The 20,618-nt window shown below is 36.9% G+C and overlaps 1 protein-coding gene across 1 annotated transcript; it reads right to left on the reverse strand.

The window, feature by feature from the left end:
• Nucleotides 1-206: 206 nt before the first annotated feature.
• LOC106875620 (26S proteasome regulatory subunit 10B) lies at nt 207-18,860 on the reverse strand. Its single transcript, XM_052971533.2, has 11 exons — nt 18,738-18,860; nt 15,543-15,622; nt 13,852-13,891; nt 12,319-12,439; nt 10,382-10,496; nt 9,587-9,736; nt 8,295-8,480; nt 7,415-7,535; nt 3,665-3,745; nt 2,877-2,948; nt 207-447 (listed from the first exon to the last, which is right to left on the reverse strand). Exons 1-11 carry the CDS (start codon nt 18,841-18,843, stop codon nt 329-331), a joined length of 1,191 nt encoding a protein of 396 aa, XP_052827493.1. The 5' UTR covers nt 18,844-18,860; the 3' UTR covers nt 207-328.
• Between the last annotated feature and the right edge of the window lie 1,758 nt (nt 18,861-20,618).

A 20,618-nucleotide genomic window follows, 5' to 3' on the forward strand; every position in this document is an offset into this window, starting at 1 on the left:
ATAAACATTTGTGGTGTGGAGAGAGGAGACTTGCCTACTTAGGTAACTGTTAGTCTTTCTCAAAATGTCTTGTCCAAGCCTACACATACTGAAGCAATGGAATAATCAACCTTGATCAATAGACGCTCCACATACCACTACATTTTACCAAATTGAGCAGTTGAACCATGCCATTCCTACCAAAATTGAATAATTCTAACAAAAAATGGAAAAGAAATATATTTATTTTAAAGAAAGGACAAGAACAAAAAATGCACAACTACTATATTCTCAATAGATGTAAAAACTTTGAGTAGTAGACAATTGTTGTTAGAATACGGCCTGAAATTTAGATTGGTTTGTAGTCCAGCTTGGATTCTAGAATCTTGTTGTCAGCCACTTTTCGTACAGCTTTCATAAAGTCTTCTTCAATAACATATTCTCGTTCGGCCCTTATGGTACACATACCTGCATGATAAGACCAAGTCAGATATTAGCTTAGGCAACACAGATAGATAGATATATATGTGAGAAGAAATAACTTGCTAGCTGCATGAAAAATAAATAAATAATAGTTCCGTTAGCAAGTCGTTCACATATTTAAAATACAGGAATAAAAAGTTAACTAGGAATAATTATGTGGCAAAACAGATAAGTTAGTGTTAACGTATTTAATACAGGGAGGCTTAAATAGTTAACAAGAAATAATTACGTGGTGAATTTGTTAATGTATTTAATAGAGTAATCATTAGAAAATTCACTCAAAATTATTGTGTTGAAAAGAAAAAAAAAAAAACTAGTCTTTCAAGTAACTTTTATTCTCACTACATGAATATGTTAACACTGACTTCATAATTGCATTTGTGAGTTTTACTTTTTGTTATTACATAAATGTTTTTGTTAATTCTATGTAGGAATGTGAAAAATGCCATAGAGCAAAGGTTAGGTTTAAGCAACCAAGATAATGTGGTTTCAATTTCCCATCAAAGCCACTTCACATCACATTCTGCACTCCACTCTATTTCACTCCACTTCTGCAGCAACAAAAAAAAAAAGCTTAGAGAACTGGAATAAAATTTAAAAAAAACATTAACATCACACTACATGTTTCCTCTAATTCTATATACTTTATGCTTAAATCTTTAGCATTTTATCCGGCCGAAATATTCTACATTTTTTATGTTAAAACTGACAAGACCCAACTTCTCACACCTACCCTACAATGTCATTCTAAAAATATATACAAACACACCATTGAAATCTTGAACCTACAAGATAATGCATGATTAATTCAAAACAATGAATAAATAAACTATAGATCAGATAAAGAAATCTGAATACTAAAAACTGAATTAAGAAACCATTATTATACATTAAGATTTTAAAATAACTTGGAGAAGTAGGAGAGGGCTTAAAATCTCTAGATGTAGAGAAAACAAAGATGATTTCAAACTAGTTACTGTTATTAAGCTGTAGTGACAGCCACATGCTCTCTAATTTGGTAGCATATTACAGATGCCTGACATTAGTCATCGGGTGAAGTTGATGTACCATCATCGTTATGTTTGAGAAATAAGGTTTTGTTCATTAATTAGTCTATGAACAGGTAATGGGGAACACCAAGAACAGAAAGAAGGTTGAAGAATATTAGAGTGTGAGGAAGATTTTCGTCTGAAATCATTTAATAAGGTGAGGCTTCTTTGACAATGAAATATTTCTTCTGAACCTAAGACAAAATGTGTGTATATTTTTGGTGCAGCAGATAGCTAAAAGGAATATGCATAACAGTAGGAAGATGAGTGCACAGCATTATTTCAAGGAATAGTGGTGGTATACAAAGTTAGTCATGTTCAGACACAAGAAAAAACAAAGAGAGAGAGCTGGATTTATCCATCTTAGTAACAAGTAAAAGGCAAGGCCCTTCAGATTTATAGTCAAATGGTTTACCTCTTACACTATGTGCATGTTGACATTTATTAAAAGTCACCCCACCCATACTAGCATGGGAAAATTTATAGAAAACTGAGAAGAAGCTATGGAGAGAGTCACAAGAAATTTCAGTCCATGTCATAAATTATTTATTGAAACCACACAACTGTGAGTGGCAATGGTGGGAACTATGTAGCCACCCCACCCCAGTATCATCCTGATACTTGCTCTAATGACTCTGAAAACAAGAAAAGAAGAAAAAAGGCAAATTCAAATGGTAAAAGGAAAGAAACAATGAAAACAGAACATCTGGTTAAAAAGTATAAAAGTTACAAACTGTAACTGATTTTTTTGTTTTCTAAAACTCATGTACTGAAAAGAACAGGTTACAATATATTTTCTTTGATACATTTCAGCCAGGTGGCTGAAGCAGCATGCACGTGTGTGTGTGTGTGTGCATGCACACAGACATGGTTGTGAGGTGATGAAGTTTGCTTCCCAACTACATGGTTTCAAGTTCAGTCCTGCTGCATGGCACCTTGAGCAAGTATCTTCTATAACCTCAGGTTAATGAAAGACATGCGAGCAGATTTGGAGGATAGAAACTAACAGAAGCCCAGTGTGTGTGTATGTGTGTCCCAAAATGTATACACATTTTAACAAATCTTTTAACTTTTACTTGTTTCAGTCTTTAGACTGAGGCCATGCTGGGGCACTAACTGGAAGAATTTCTTTTAGTCAAATGAATCAACCCCAGTGTGTTTTATTCAAAGATAAACTTTATGGTACAAAACCAGCAACAATGAAATGAGGGCAGCCATTGAACAACATGTCAATATGGCTATAATGTTCATCACCATATTAATATGGTGATAAACATTACTTCTCAATATAGCTACTGCTTCAATCTCTTATAGAAATTTTCTAATTAGCTATTTTGCTTGTTGAAAAAAAAAATCTTTACGTACCTGCTTCAGTGCAGACATTCCTTAAATCTGCTCCATTAAAATCATCAGACAGTTTTACAATAGCTTCCCAATCTGTAAAAGACATTGAATAAAGATTATTGTTACTGATGTTTTCTCAAAGTCATGAGTACAAGTATGGCTGTGTGATTGACTATAAGTCTTCTACTGTAGACTCAGCTAGACCAATACCTTGTAAGTGGATAAACTTCTAGGAATAAATTATATGTAGGAAGGGAGAGAGAGAGACAATTCAAGGGTTTGACAAATAAATACCAATAAAATATGAAACTGAAATATGTACTGGAGTTAATATAATCAACTAAAACATTGAAAGCAGTGCTCCAGTATGGCTACAATAGATAGACGGAAACTAGTGAAAATATATACACAGATACATATATGCATATACACAAATATATATATATATATATATATATATATATATATATGTATGTATGTATATATGTAAATATACATGCACACATATACACACACACACAAATACATACAGATACATATGCACACATTATATATATATATATTTCAGTTTAACAGAAGTTCTACAGTGCTTAGTATAAACAACAGATATCAAAATTTAACACCAACATGTAAATTGGGTTTCCCCACAGGCAGAGATAGAGAAATATTATATGAAAATTTACAAGCTGTTACCTTTTGGCAAAATGCTATGCACATCCCTCCCTCAAGTTAAGTTCTAGTATTAAAGAAATTAGTTAAACCTGATTTAAACAAAAGTCGGAAAAGAATAACCAACTCCAGGAACTTACCGATTTCTCCATGCTTTGCAATAGGCTGCGCATGAATTTTAAGAATTTCAAGTCGAGCTTGTTCATTTGGTAAGGGAATTTCTGCAAAGGAAGACAAATATATTTACATAATTAAGTAATATCATATCATTATCATTGTTTTATTGTCCACTTTTCTATGCTTGCATAGATCAGATGGGATTCATTAAGGCAGATTTTTCATAGTAGGATGCGCGTCCTGTTGCCAGCCCTCACTTGTTTCTTAGTAAGATAACGTTTTCCTATGCCAGACATATTTTCAAGGAAGAGTAGAGACATACAACACTGCTTATATGATGATGAAGCTTGTTTACAACTATTGTGCAATGTAAAGACAAGGAGAACACAAACACACACGTAATAAACTTCTTTCAATTTCAACCAACTAAATCCACGTGCAATGCTTTGGTCAGTCCAGGGTCATAATACAAGAACCTTGTCCAAGGTGTCATGTTGTGGTACTGAACCTAAAACCACATGGCTGAGAAGCAAACTTCTTAACTACACAGCTACATGCACAGTGTATATCAGAATACCTAAAACATGTATTATGCAGATAAATCTAGTTACACATTTGAAAGTCTTAGCTGTGAAGATTGCAAATAATGTGAAAACAACATTCTTTTAAGTAAACAGTAAAATATAATACAATAATATATGGAAGATATATCACCACCATCATCATTTAAAGCTCATTTTTCCATGCTTGCACAGGTCAGGCAGATTTTCTACAGTGGGATGTCCTTCCTGTCACTAACACTCACCTGTTTCTAAGGAAGGGAATATTGCCCCATGACTGGTGAGGTCTTCATGGACAATTGGTAATGAAGGGGGTCACCTACATGGCAGTGATACCCATTTGCAACAATCAGGTGTTGTCAAGACAACTCACATACATGCACATAGATATATATATATATATATATATATATATATATACATACACACAACGGACTTCTTTCAGTTTCCTTCTAACAAATCCACTCATAAAGTTTGGGTTGACCTTAGGCTATATCTTTTATCTTTTACTTGTTTCAGTCACTGGACTGTGGCCACGCTGGGGTGTTGCCTTGAAGGATTTAGTCAAATAAATGAACGCCAGTATTCATTCTCTTGGTCTCTTTTAGCTGAAATGCTAAGTTATGAGGGACAAACACCAACCAAAAGACACACACACAAATATATATATACATATATATATTTATATATGGCAGGGAGACAAACAAAAAGTCACATACACAAATACACAACAGGCTTCTTTCTGTTTCTGTATACCAAATACACTCACAAGGAGTTTGGTGGACCTTGGCTCAAGTCTATAGTAGAAGTCACTTGCCCAAAGTATCACATAGTAGGACAAAACAGTTGGCATTAGGAAGGGCATCCAGCAGTAGAAACCATGCCAAAGCAGCCAGTGGGGTTTAGTGCAGTCCTCTGACTCCATGGAAAAATAGACATGTATAATCAGGTGTACTGTCCAAATACACAATAAAATGAGAGTAGAGGATTTCAATGCAAGACCTACATTCACTTTGCAAAATTGCTTTAAATATATGCAGCCGTTTGTCTATTTGAGCAAGAGGAAGATAGCCTGGTGCAGTCTATTTCATTCTGAACAATAATCAAATACAACTTGAGCTCCTTATTACTCTTTAACACACTTTTCATACCAATCTACCCAAAACCACTCCTAGTTGTACGATGCAAAACTTCCTTCTTTGAAGTGATCTAAATTTAAATCTTCCTTCAAAACTTTATACTAATTTATATTTCAAACACAAGCTTAATCATGACAAAATTATCTTACTAAATATATAACTATTTTCAAAATTAATTCTGGCATTTGTGCCCGCGGCATGTGTAAGGACTTTTGAGTGTGGCTGTTGCCAGTACCGCCTGACTGGCCTTCGTGGCGGTGGCACGTAAAAGCACCCACTACACTCTCTGAGTGGTTGGCATTAGGAAGGGCATCCAGCTGTAGAAACTCTGCCAAATCAGATTGGAGCCTGGTGTAGTCATCTGGTTTCACCAGTCGTCAGTCAAATCGTCCAACCCATGCTAGCATGGAAAGCGGACGTTAAACGACGATGATGAATTCAAGTAAAGGTATTTTGTCCCTAATTCTAGAATACAAATATCTGTTTGCTTTAGAATGTTCATATTCAGAGTTAAAACATTTATTAGAAATTACACATTTCATCTACAAACACCATCTTTATAAACAAGTCAGTTATTTTCTAAAACCCACTTCAAATTCTTGATTGTTTTGCAAAACACAGAACAGAAAATTGTGAGAAAAAATGTTCCAGAAAAGATTGAAATATTAATATGAAACAGGTGACAGGTGAAAAACTGTAATACCTTCAAAGCTTGTAAGTAAACCAATAACCTGCAAACTTTTGACTTCCTGTGGCTCTACACATATTAATAAACAGTATAGGATTGGCCATAAGTCACACATAATGTAAATGTTTAATTACTTTTTTAAGCCAAAAGAAACTGAGATGATAACAAATGTCATTTATAGCTTAATAAAAGGTTTTATTATATTTGTACAGTTGTTGTTGTTTTTGTCCCAAGTCAGCCTTGACTGAATAAAAAAAAAAAAAACTATCAAAACCATAATTATCCTATCTTTTTCAACAACTACAATAGCTCAATGTATTCTTCCATTTTTAAGGCAGTATGATATAATTTGAGGAAGATTTGACAGCAGTTTCTAGAGGTTTCAACAATCATGTAGAGGCTTGCTTATTATCAGCTCATGGTCTCATCATTATAGTTTCTATATACTCTTTTACTCTTTCACTCGTTTCAGTCATTTGACTGCGGCCATGCTGGAGCACCACCTTTAGTCGAGCAAATCAACCCCAGAGCTTATTCTTTGTAAGCCTAGTACTTGTTCTATCGGTCACTTTTGCCGAACTGCTATGTTATGGGGACGTAAACACAACAGCATTGGTTGTCAAGCAATGCTGGGGGGGACAAACACAGCCCCACAAATATATACACACATATACATATACGACGGGCTTCTTCTAGTTTCCGTCTACCAAATCCACTTAGAAGGCTTTGGTCGGCCCGATGCTTTAGTAGAAGACACTTGCCCAAAGTACCACACAGTGGGACTGAACCTGGGACCATGTGTTTGGTAAGCAAGCTACTTACCACACGGCCACTCTCAAAACTAGTGTCCCTCTTTATCAATAGAATGATATTTAGGACAAAATTATATTGTAGCAATAACAGATGAGCTGTTATTGTTGATAAGAGAGGAACGCCTTATAAATTTCCTATATATGTTATGTAGGTACAGGCACGATTGTGAAGGAATTAGCTTCACAATCTCATGAATCTGGTTCAATCCCACTGTGACATGTTGAGCAAGTAGCCTTGGACAGACGATTGTATTGTCAGTAAAATTTATTAGAAGGAAACTGTACAGAAGCATGTCATTTATGTATACACACACATATATATATGTATTTTTGCCTTTGAATATCATCACACTGACAGCAGTGATGTAATGTTTCCTCTAAACAGAATGTCTGGCAGCAGTCTGACATGTGAAAATGTGGAATAAATTACTTGAAAACAAGGGCCAGCATGAGAAAGTGGATCAGATTGTAGAATTCATCTTCAGCAGATTTCATCCAATCCATGCCAGTATGGAAAAAGTGAATGTGAAAAAGAACCAAGTTAGGTTTTGTGAATATGAAAAAAAAAGCTTACCAATTTTTCTGTCTAAACGTCCAGGACGTAGCAGAGCTGGATCTAAAGTATCTGGTCTGTTAGTGGCCATAATGATTTTCACTTGACCGAGGGCATCAAAACCATCCATTTGATTCAACAGCTAAATAAAAGAAATACATTTTGGTTATAATGACTATCAACAATTCTTCACATACAAACATACAGAGAAAGAGGTTCCTGTCTACTTCGTAAAGTGGTTAGAAATATAAATGGTATCCAACTTTCAAGACAACTGCTTCAATCAGCCCCTCCTCCATCATCCTCATAAGCATTTAAAGTCTCTCTCTCTCTCTCTCATATATATATATATATATATATATATATATATATATGTATATAAAGTGTGGTTAAGATGTTTGCTTCCCAACTACATGGTTTTAGGTTCAGTCCCACTACATGGCATCTTGGGCAAGGATCTTCCACAATAAATTTGGGCCAACCAAAGCCTTGTGAATGGCTTGGGTAGACTGAAACTGAAAGAAGCCTGTCATTATATATGTATGTGTGTGTGTGCATTTCCTTGTCTTAACGCCATGTGACAGTTGTAGGTGAGCATTACCATTATACAAATGGTGTTATTCGTTTCAAGTCTCCCATGTCTGACAAAACATGCTTGGAAACAAGCGTGGGTTGATGATAGGAAGGGCATCTGAAAGCAGACATTAAAGTAATGATAATCCGGTTTTAGAAAATGTGTAATCCCTGTTATGAAAATCCCAATTGTAGTTTCTCTGTCTTCTCATTCTAATTATTCTAACATTTCACTTTTCAAAACTTTAGTTAAAAAAATTTTTTTTTTAATTAAAAAAAAAAATCAATAACAAGATCAACTTGCATAGTTGACTAAAAGCATTTTTACCTCCATCAGAGTTCTCTGGATTTCTCTATCAGCTGATGTACCTTCTGAAAAACGTCTGCCGCCAATAGCATCTATTTCATCCATGAACAGAATGCACGGTTCATGGTCCCGGGCATATGCAAACATCTCACGAATCAGACGTGCGCTCTCACCAATGTATTTATCAACAATTGCACTGGAAACAACCTGAGAAGGGAAAAAAAGAAAGACAAAAAAATAGCTAAAAAAAACAACTTCAAAAAATTTTTCTTTTAATCTGGTTTCTGTCTGTGGTTAACCATGTTGGAGTACTGCTTAAAAACTTCATGATTTTATTTCTAATTTTGGATACAAGTCTAGCAGTTGTGAAAAGCAGGCGCAAATTGATATTGATTATATCAACCCAAGTGTTTTATTAGCACTTAATTTTATCAACCTTGAAAGGATGAAACGCAAAAACAATCAGGATGAGATTTGAAATCAAAATGTAAAAAGCTGGAAGTAATGCCACTAAGCATTTTGTTGGATGCACAAATGATTCTAACAGCTTGCCAGGCTTAGTAACAACAACAACAACAACAACCTAATTTTGACACAAGGCTAGCAACTTTGAGGAGGGGGCAAATTGATTACACCAGCCCCCTGTAGTTGAATGGTACTTTATTTTATCAACTCTGAAAGCATAAGAAGCAAAGCTGACATCAATGAAATTTGAACTTGGAATGTAAAGAGTCAGAAGAAATACCATAAAGCATTTCGTCCAATGTGCTAACAATTCTGCAGGCTCGTTGCCTTAAAACTTAATAGAACCGATATCAATAATGAGTAAGAAATATATAAAAATTTGAGGTATCCTGAGATATCATTTAATGTCCATATTCCATTCTAGTATGGGCTGGATAGTTCAACAGGACCTGATGAGCTAGAGAGCTGCATTGGGCTCCAATGTCAGCTTAAGCAAGTCTTTTGGCTAGATGCCTTTCATTTTACAGAGTGTACTGGGTGCTTTTTTTTCATGGCACCTGCACTAGTGAGGCCATCAAGTAACTTGCAAAGCAAGACTGCTTGACACAGTGAAGGTGCAGCATTGAGGCAGCTTTGTGCCAGGTGTTGAAAGACTATAGCATGATAATGGGGATAGGGACAGGTGTCTTGCAATAAAGAAAATACACTGCTACTCCAGCAGAAAAGGGAGAAAGGTTGGTGAAGCAGAGGTATCAAGATGTACTCAGCCAAACTGAAAACTTGGGTGTTTTTAAGTTGTTGAATTCACAGATTGAGAAACAGAAAAAAGAAAAACAAAAGCCTCTTACCTTAAGAAAATTTGCATCCAACTGGCTTGCAACTGCCCGAGCTAATAAGGTCTTGCCTGTGCCAGGTGGTCCATAGAGCAGACAGCCTTTAGGTGGGGTTATTCCAACACGTTGGAAAAGTTCAGGATTCATCAGAGGCAGCTCAATAACCTTTAAAAGAAAAATTTGGAGAATATTGAAAAACATGTGACAGGCTTAGTGACAGAAGGAGCATCAAGCTGTAAAACAATGAGAAGTGTGGAATACGTGTGTGTGTGTGTGTGTGTGTGTGTGTATACATACATATCAACACACAAAACTCTTGGCTCTTTAGACACACTTACTTCTGCTATATAATGCTGGGTGTGTATTTAAGAAGTTTGCTTCCCAACTACATGGTTTCAGGTTCAGTTTCAATCCGTGGCACCTTGGGTAAGTGTCATCTACTATGGCCCCAGCCTGACCAAGGTCGTGCAAATGGATTTGGCATGCGGAAACTGAAAGAAGCCTGTGACATGCATGTATGAATGTTTGTGCCTCTTTGTGTTGACAGTGGGGTGGTAGTTGTAAATGAGTGTCATATAAGCATTGTCATTCATTTCCAGTATTCTGCATGAACATGTCTGGCCATGGGGAAGTGTTTAGTTTACTTGAAAACAGGTGACAACTGGTCACAGGATGGTCATCCAGCCATAGAAAATCTGTCTCCGCAAATTCTGTCTGACACATGCAAGCATGTAAAAATGGGCATTAAAACAATGACCACGATAATTATGATGATGAGAGAGAGATAAATGTTGAAAAATGTTTGTTTACTTCTCTGAGTTCTCTGATCTGTTCTCCAAGCCCACCAATTTGATTATAACTAACTTGGCCAGGATCTTCGACCGACATATTGTAAACCAAAGGATCCACTTCTCTTGGTAGGTATCTGTATAATAAAAGTACAACAATATTGAAGCAACTTATAAGACAACCAAAATGAAATAGGTTACATCACCTATGTTCAGTAAGTGGCATCACACAGAATTTATGTGTGCATTTCCATGATGGCATGGGTTGGATAAGATTTGATACGATGTTTTACAATTGGGTGCCCTTCTTGACCTTTGCTTCAGTTAAGGTACATTATTCTACATGACTTCACGTGAACTGTCAAGCTGCCAGCATTTTTAAATACATGGGACATAAATACTGTCACCATTAGTGAAATAGTATGAACATGAAGATGCAGATACATACAAACATTATATATACACATACATACACGAGTTGAGTATATACACACATACACAGGCATAGCTGTGCGGTAAAGAAGCCTGTTTTCCAACCATGTGGTTTTGACTTGAGTCCAACAGCATGACACATTGGGTGAGTCTTCTAGAAAAGCCTTGTGCCAACCAAAAGGTTGTGAGTGTATTTGGTGGACAGAAATTGAAAGAAGCTTATTACATATACATACATATATTATCTAGTGTGCATGTGTGTGCGTGCATGCGTAAGTTTGTATTGCCTTATCTTGGATGCTCAATAGCAGGTTGTATACACTAGCCTTGCCATATGTGACATCTTGCAGGCCACCATGAAAGCATGTCCATACTTCTTGGCATGCTGCACAAACTTTGCAAACAAAAGACTCATTTCCAGTTCTCTAAGTAAACATATCCATGCTGTTTGTTGACTGGGAGATTATTACCTTACTTGGAAACAAGTGGGGGTTGGCAAGAGGAATTTCAGCTGTAGAACTCTACTCCAACTTACTCTTGTCTGATCATGCAACCATGGATAAGTAGACATTAAAACAAATGATAATGATAATAAATACATATACACGATAAGTTTCAGTACAATTTCCAGCTCTCAAATTTCATTCACAAAGCCCTGGTAAAACTTCACACAGTCATCCCTGTACGCATGCCTTTTTCTCCAAGAACCTTGAATGCAAAACTAAAGCTAAATCTGTATTTCATGACAATCAAAGACCAAGACCAGCTCTTTGAAGTGTCTTGAAAATTTCATTGGTCTGTTCTTTTGACACTCATTACACTCTGTGCCAAACTTGATGAAAGGAGGCACCATTTAATACTTCCACAGTCAGAGAATCTTGCTTTTTGCATTTGGTCTTTCAATGGAGTCAATTTAAGAGTGTGTGTGAGTGTGTGTGTAAATAAAAAAATAAATATATATATATATATATATATATATATATATATATATCTATATATATATATATATATATATATATATACATACATGCATGAGTGAATGATTGGATATATATGTGTATGTGCATCGCTGCATTAATATAGGGTGTTGCAGATAGATAACATAGATGTAACAACAATGTATTCCAACTGTGGTCATTTCATCTATCAGAGCCTCATGGTTGTATGGAGATTTGGGGATTCTACTGTACCATACTAGTTCATTGCATGCTAGCACAGATTGGCATTTATTTCCCCCACCCCCTCCCCACCCCAAAAGAATCAAAGACAAAGTTGACCTCAGCAGCATTTGAATGCAGAACAAACAAACAAAAAAAAAAACCCAGAAGAACTATTGCATGGTATTTGTCTGAGTTTAGTCAGATTACAAACCATCACCACTCAAACCACACTCACCAAAACCATGCAACTAGGCCAAGACAGAAGACAGTTTCAGTGGCCAAGATATAAATTACAAACTTCTGAATGTTCACTGAAGGACTTAAACAGGAAAAAGAAAGAGAAAGACGGAATGAAATGGTACTTTACCTCATTATAGTTAGGGTAGTCATATCTAAAGCTACCCGAGTGCCTGGTCTCAGCTTGGATTTGTCAAGCTGTCTTCTGCATCCAACGACATATCGAGGTCCATTGGTTGCTTTAACAATAACTATAAAACAAAAATAACAATTATATATGAAAAATAACAGAGTACATGTGTGTGCGCGTGTGTATATATATATATATATAAATGTAAAAGAAATTAGAATGACAAAGGAATAAAGAATTGTTATGAACCTCATTAGCCTACAGCTGTTTCTGCTAAGATGCAATTCACTCATAGGTGAATGCTTCAGTATCACTTTATACATATATATACATACACACATACATATATATATCATCATCATCGTTTAACGACTACTTTCCATGCTAGCATGGGTTGGACGATTTGACGGAGAACTGGCAAGCCAGAAGGTTGCACCAGGCTCCAATCTGATCTGGCAGAGTTTCTACAGCTGGATGCCCTTCCTAACGCCAACCACTCCGAGAATGTAGTGGGTGCTTTTACGTGCCACCGGCACGAGGGTCAGTCACACAGTACTGGCAATGGCCATGCTCAAAAAAGTGTTTTTTACGTGCCACCTGCACTGGCAACGATCTCACTTGAATGATTTTCTAACATGCTACCAGCACAAGTGCTAGAAGGCAACGCTGGTATATATAACAATGAAGTCATGCAAACTATAATCATGGCATGGGTTGGACAGTGTGACAAGAGTTGACCAGGGCTGTACAGGCTCCCTGTCTGTTTTGGCATGGTTTCTATGGGTGGATGTCCTTCCTAATGCCAAATAGTGATATTTTGAAATCGTTTAATACATACATTTTAGGTCTGCATAATATATAATAGGAAACACATCTTCTTCAGTTAAAACATTTCAAAATATGAACCAGCTGAAGAAAATATTTCGATATATATCATCAGAGCAGTAAGTTGGCTACTAAATTAGGAGGATGGATATGTATAGAGAGAGAGAGAGAAAAAAAGGAGAGATATATGAAGTGGGGGGGGGGGGGGGAAGAACGGTATTGAAAGAAATGGGATGACTGTATTGATGGTTGTATGGTTCCAGTAGAGCCATCCATTTCTAGAGAAAGGGACACTGCAAGTTATCTCCTATGATCTTCCTTGTAGCTGATTCAACAAGAACAAGAAAAAAGAATTGACTCTAGTATTTGATTGGGACTTTATCGACCCCATACAATTGAAAGGCAATATTGACCTCGGTGGGATTTGAACACAGGATGAAAAGAACCAGAGCAAGGCATACTACCGCCTGACTGGCCTTCGTACCGGTGGCACATAAAAGCACCCACTAGACTCTCGGAGTGGTTGGCGTTATGAAGGGCATCCAGCTGTAGAAACTCTGCCAAATGAGATTGAAGCCTGGTGTTGTCTCCTGGTCCACCAGTCCTCAGTCAAATCATCCAACCCATGGAAAGAGGACGTTAAACGACGATGATAGTTATAATAGAAGATAAAAAATTTAATAGTTCAAAATATAAACAAAATCTTACATTTCTCCTCCGTAAGTTGTTTCAGTACTTCACCAACAATCTGTAAGAGAGAAAGAGAGATTATTGTGAGTTGAAGATATATTGTCAGTTTATGTTTGATAAAAATTGCCATGGGAACATTTTAATCCTCATCATCAGTATCGTCTAAGTATCTACTTTTCCATGCCAACCACAAGTCAGAAGAGACTTAACTGAAGCAGCTTTCTATAACTCTATGAGGGAGTGTTGAAAAATTCCAGGGGGTCAGTTAATGATTTTATTCAACATATTCCCCATTCAGATTCACACACTTATTGCAGTGGTCTTTCAGTTTTTCTAAGCCCTGTAAAAAAACTTGGAAGGTTAGATCTCCAACCAGGCCTTACACAACACCCTTAAAGCCAAGAACTTTTAAGCACTCTTTGTACACCCTTCCTAACACTAACTATCACTTGTTTCCAAGTAAGGCACTATTCTCCTCTGACCTTTCAAACAACAAACAGCTCAATCAGACTGGTTTTCATGGAAAGCATAAACAAAGACACTATCTATTGTTTACACAGTATCTAAACATGGAAAGACACCAACTCATACTCACACATAAACATATATATATGTATATATCACTCTCAGTGTTGACTCGCATCTGAGTAGTAGATCTACAGCCAGTGTTTGAGCCTTTTCAACTTGATGGGTTTGAAGGGTGCTGGAGCCTGAGGTACTTGTTCAAGCCAAGGGCAGTATAGAAGACCAAGGAGCATTTATCATTGGAGAGAGTTGATAAGGAACAAGGAAGTATGAGTTGCTCTTTGTATTTTCAACATTCGATTTCTGCCTCTTGGCATATGTTATTTTCCATCAAGTCTGGTTCCTTGATGATAACATGCTACCACTTTGGGACTGCCCATAGTGAGTGTATGTGTGTATATATATATATAATAACATAAATAATATATAATTATATGCATATATCCATATATATATGTGCATACCGACATCTATATGTATACATACAAGCATATATGGGTACAGGACATCACAAAAAAGGTTAAACACAATGAGAAACGAAAACCAAGATACAGCCACTCGATCTGCTAGAAGTGATAGCCAAATCTTCTTTCAAACACTCTGCCATCTAAAATTAGCAAGGAGATCATCATCATCATCTGCTTTCCATGCTGGTATGGGTTGGAGGGTTTGACTGAGGACTAGTGAGCCAGAGGCTGCACCAGGCTCAATCTGATACGGCAAAGTTTCTAAGCTGGATGCCCTTCCTAACGCCAACCACTCCAAGAGTGTAGTGGGTGCTTTTACGTGCCACCGACATGAAGGCCAGTTGGTGGTTCTAGCAACGACCATACTCAAAAGGTGCTTTTTACGTGCTACCTACATGGGAACCGGTCCAGCGGCACTGGCAACGACCACGCTCGAATGTCGTTTTTCACGTGCCACCGGCACATGTGCCAGTAAGGCGACGCTGGCAACAATCATGCTCAAATGGTGCTTTTTATGTGCCACTGGAGCCAATCCATGGCCCTGGCAAACATGAAAAATTAATAGGAAAACTATGGTTGAGAGACCTTTGATCAGAGTTGACTTTATGCAAAAACAAAAATAAAAACTTTGTAACTGTGCACACAACTTCCTATAATAAGAGTTCACACCTAATCAAAAAGATGGGTTGATGTATTTGTAATAACACAATTTCTTACCTGTCCAACACTCTGAAGGGCTTTTAAATCATTCTCGGATTTATCATATTGTTTTGTCAGTTCTTTCAATTCCTCACGAGCTACAGAGAGAAAGCAGAAAATCATTCAATTACTTTATAAATATATCATGTAGTCAAAAGATACACACATGCTATAAACAGGTATTGTTTCTTTTTTCTTGCCTATTTTGCTTTCTTACTCTATTCTGATAAAGGGTGCATACAAAACATCAATCTACTTTTCACCCTTCCTTTTACTTATTTTGGTGCGCAATTCACTGTGTACAACTTTTCATTTCATATTTTCTGTGTGCGTGTGTGTGCTTACATTTTGTTCATCACCTTTTAAATTTTTGTCTGCCAGCTATGACCTCTCATGTTGCCCAACTGTACATTTCATATTCCTCTCATTCCATTTGTGCTATTTACCAAATATATATATATGTGTGTGTGTATATAAATAGGTGTTGTAAGAAGCTTGCTTCCCAACCACATGGTTCTAGGTTCAGTCCCACTGCGTGATATCTACGGCAAGTATCTTCTACTGGAGCACGGGGCTGAGCAAAGCCTTGTGAGTGGATTTGGTAGGGGGAAACTGAAAGAAGCCCATCTTATATAGTTGGATGCCCTTCCTGACTTCTTCTAGTTTCCATCAAACAAATCCACTCACAAGGTTTTAGTCAGCTACAATTTCAGACAAAAACCACAGGGTTCAGAAACAAAGTTCTTACCACACAGTCACATATGTGTGTGAGTGTATGCGTAAAGTGAGCATGAACAACGTAGTATAAATGTGCTGAGTATAAGAGGAATCAGATGTAATGTGCAAGAAAGAAGACTACACTAGTATGGAACATGTGATGCATATGGAATTAAAACAGCTGTATAAAGATGCACCAATCAATGTGGTAGTAATTTGTGGAAGAGGGAGAACCAAGAAAATGTGGGACAAAGTGATGAAGGCTGACCTCAGAACACTGAGCCTCACAGAAGAGGTGACAAAGAACCAAAATGTGTGGCAATACACAATTCTCAAGAAGACCTGCATACTGCAGGGAAACTAACTTCTGGAAGCACTGTGTGTGTGTGTGCCTTGCCCAACCTTCTCCTATCATACCCATAATCTCTCTCACTGCAGCTCTCCTTTGATATCACTTTTCTTCTTTTTCTTGTTATCCAGAATCAATCTCACTTGTTAGCCATTCTTCATACATTAAGATTGGTCTCTCACCCCATATGTTTCATTGATCATTCCACTCCCATGAACCACCAAATTATCTCTTTATGCACTATGCCAGCCTTTCTCCAACCACTCCTGCAGCCTACCCAACCACATGTCATCTCTTGCTTGTTCAACCTGTCAACTGTATCATAATTACTATCCTGCTCCTCTCCAATTCTCTTCTACATCCCTCTATCTTTCCCAATTTATGCATGAATTGTCATCCTCCCCTACATTCACCCTTGAACCCTATCCAATCTTCATAGTTGTTACCTTGCAAATTCCCCATACTTTCCTAGTTCCTCTGCCCCAATCACTTTTACTTATCTTGTACCTGGATACCTCTTCACCACTATCTTTTTTCAGAATCTATTGATCATTCTTGTCCTCTCTTCTAAATGTGAGTAGATATATCTAGCTCCTCTACAAGAACCTGCTCTGTCCCCACCCTTCTCTCATAATTTAACCCCTCATCCCTGAGTATAAAACCAACATTCACTCGGGTTTCATAGTCATGCAAGCAGCATAGTGACTTCACTAGTGCCAATGGTATGAAACAAAAACATTCAGTACACACTGTAAAGTGTTTGGTGTAATGAAGAACAACCAGCCGTAGAAACCAAAGCAGACATTGGAGCTCGATGCAGTGAGTGAACCCAACAGATCCTGTCAAAGCATCCAACCCATGCCAGCATAGAACATAGGCATTAAATTATGAAGTTTGATAAGTTCCACACACGTAACTCTCGGTCCTTAAGTCACTTTGTAAGTTCTGTCGATTAAAAATTATATATAATCATGTTATAAGTTCTATTTCTCCCGTTTTGTTACCAAAAGCACACACACACCAGAGCCTCCCTTCTTTTCTGATTAATCCTTGTTTAAGAGGTTTATCTTATCTTGAGATGAAATTCACAATTAACGTTGTTTAGCTCCTTGGGATTACTCCAGTTCGAGTAAATCTTTGATGAAAGGCGTTCCAGCCATGACCCACCCATTCTATTTTAAAAGAATATAACCTGTTTGTTTCCGTAGAATTTATCAAATTAGAAAATGCATTTCCGTAGAATTTATCAAATTAGAAAATGCGTTTCCGTAGAATTTAAACAAATGAAATTCAGTTTAAACTTTATAAATAAATATATTTTTGCATTATTCATTATTGTTTTTAAAAACAAATCACATACACCAATCAGCACCACCAATGACCACCACCACGCGTAATCCAAAGTTGGAATTAATCACCGCGATATTGCCATCGCCACCGCTACAACAGAAAATAGTATTAATTGGCTTAAGAGACATGGACTTTTAAATACCCCAAAAATATGCCCCTCGTGTGGAGCTAGCATGATGGAAGTAGCCAAAAAGTTTTTTTTTCTAATTTGATAAATTCTACGGAAACAAACGAAGGTGGACGAGAGATAGAGAGATAGACAGACAGATAGATAGATATATAGATAGATAGATAGCTCCGGCCAGTCAGTAGCCAAAGAAACAGATTTCAACTCAAACCAGCAGTAACATTCCTTGTTTAGATTTTTCTACTTTCGCTTCTGACAGCTAATACCATGACAGTGCCGGTTTTATTTTTTTCTCATACATAAAAGGTTGTAGTTTGAGGGAGATTTAACGGATATTTTTAGCAGACAACATATAGGATCCCTCGTTGACTCATTTGTAATATTTAACAGGTGTAAAATTTTGCTTTAATAACGAAATACTGTCTACAGTTATATCTGATTTGCAGAATGTTTGACTATTTTACTGTCGAGTTCAACAATTAATCAATATGTACTTAAATATAATAGGGACGAAACGAATTGTAAGATAAATATTTAAAACAAAAAGACTTACACATCCGATAGTGCCGAGGTTTTTGTTAGACACAAGAAATAATGCATTGTTTATGAAACAGTGTTAAGAAATCAATGCATTAAATATTACTTAAGAGCCGTTATGAAAAAGACTTACATTGCTTGAGTTTGTCTTCTATTTCTTTATGCTCAGTAAGCTTTTTTCTATAATCAGTGAGAGCTTTTTCTCGGGAACCATCAACTGCGATTCCTGTGGCCGTCATTTTTAACTAGTCATGCTAACCGGTGTAAAATAAAATTAATTACCATTCAATTCTTATTGGAGGCATCAAACTATTATTTCTGGAAAGTGAAACAATATTGAACGTATTTTAATAACAGAATAATAAAAAAATAATAACGAAAAATATTTATTTAAACATTATTATCTTTAAACATTATAAAATGTTCATTCTTTTTTTCTTTTTTTTTTCTTCAAATTAAACTTCACAGAAAAAGAACTCATTTTATAATCCCGCACATAGCTAACTTCCGGTTCTGGAAATTTTACTAATTTCTTTTTTGTAACAAGTTGCGATGCGTTTTAATTATGTTTCTAGAGTTATATAAGTTTGATTATGAAAATGTAATTACACTGAAAATTTTCCAAATACTTTTCTATAATTTTACTTTTGCTTTAAAGTGGTTTCTTTCACAAGAGCAGAAATATCACCCACTTCCTACAATATTTAAAGAACGTGTAAAAATGTTATTTTCATACCTCTCCCAAGAGTATTAGTTCTCTAAACGAAATTATACATATTCCACCTAGAAATGAAACGGTATCACTATCCCACTTCCCCACTGTTTCAAATTTTGTTTCGTTCCTTAGGCAGTCTTTTGTACAAAGTGCGTTTAATTTAAATGATATATTACACCTATTGACTTTTGAGAAAGAATGGACGAAATAGATATCTATAATTTGAACTTAGAAGCTAATTGATTGAAACTACTGTTACGTAGCTCCAACGAAGTCGGCCAATTTCATACTAGTTACCTTTTTCTGTGTCATGCCCTTTCCAAACGTTTGAGAGGAAAATGTGCAGGGACATCATTTCAGAGGACCGACAATCTGGGGGGGGGGAGGCTAAACGAAGTGGTTAGTACGAGGTCTGAGGAACTGGACCCAATACTGGTGACAAGAAAATGAGAGATGATTGTGCTGGAAGTGCCTTTATAAGAATGGTATAAGACAATTTAGCTGCAGGAACAAAGACCATTGTGGTAGGCAGAGAGAAGAGACAGCACATCTCTGGGTCAGAAGCAGGAGTGCACTTTTTTTTTACTTTATGTGATTTTAGTATGTGCTCTCCTTTCAGAACCACTTGGATTTAGAGTTTTTTTTAGGTCAAGACGAAAATCCAGTCTTTCGTTGGCTTCCTGGGGGACTCCATCTCGTTTGCCTCTGTTGCGGGTGAGAATGTCGAAATTGTTGACCGCTTCACTCATCCCGGCAGGGTAGCGCATAACAGCATTAGCTGCGTGTCTGAAGTCTTAAAAGACCTGGACGTACTGGTGCAGTTATGGATTCACTAGACAAGGGTGTTTGGCGATGCTGATATCTGAGCAGTAGGACAAAGGTTCGAGTCTTCAGGTCTCTGGTCCTCCCTGTCTTGTTAAGTGATTTGGACACTGTCCGGGGACCTGACCTCCTTTGTACCAGGACATTTCGCAAGGTAATGGGTTACCACTGGTTGGATATTGTATCCAACCAACGACTTTATTCAGAAACTGGGATGCATACTGTTACTTGTATGATTCAAGAGCGTAAGTTCAGCCTGTTTAGTCATGTTGCTGGATTTTCCGAATTGGATCTTGCGTACCGTGTTCTCTTCTCCAAGGATCCGGCTGCAGTGACGGCTCGTGTTAGTTGACCACATTCCACATGATCACAGCGACTGAGGAAGTATTTCGTAGAGATAGGGACTGGATGAGACACTGCTTGGTATGTTGCCCAGGATAATCAGAGCAAGTACCGATAAAGGGTGGATGCAACGAC

Source organism: Octopus bimaculoides, chromosome 11 (genome assembly GCF_046866305.1).
Source record: "Octopus bimaculoides isolate indiv1 chromosome 11, ASM4686630v1, whole genome shotgun sequence".
NCBI classification, from domain to species: Eukaryota; Metazoa; Mollusca; class Cephalopoda; order Octopoda; family Octopodidae; genus Octopus; species Octopus bimaculoides.

Coding starts and splice junctions, on each gene's coding strand:
- LOC106875620 (XM_052971533.2), bottom strand. CDS start 18,843: ATGACGGCCACAGGAATCGCAGTTGATGGTTCCCGAGAAAAAGCTCTC. Junction 7,536..8,294: donor TCCAGAGAACTCTGATGGAG/GTAAAAATGCTT, acceptor TCTTTTATTTAG/CTGTTGAATCAAATGGATGG. Junction 2,949..3,664: donor TGCAAAGCATGGAGAAATCG/GTAAGTTCCTGG, acceptor TGTCTTTTACAG/ATTGGGAAGCTATTGTAAAA.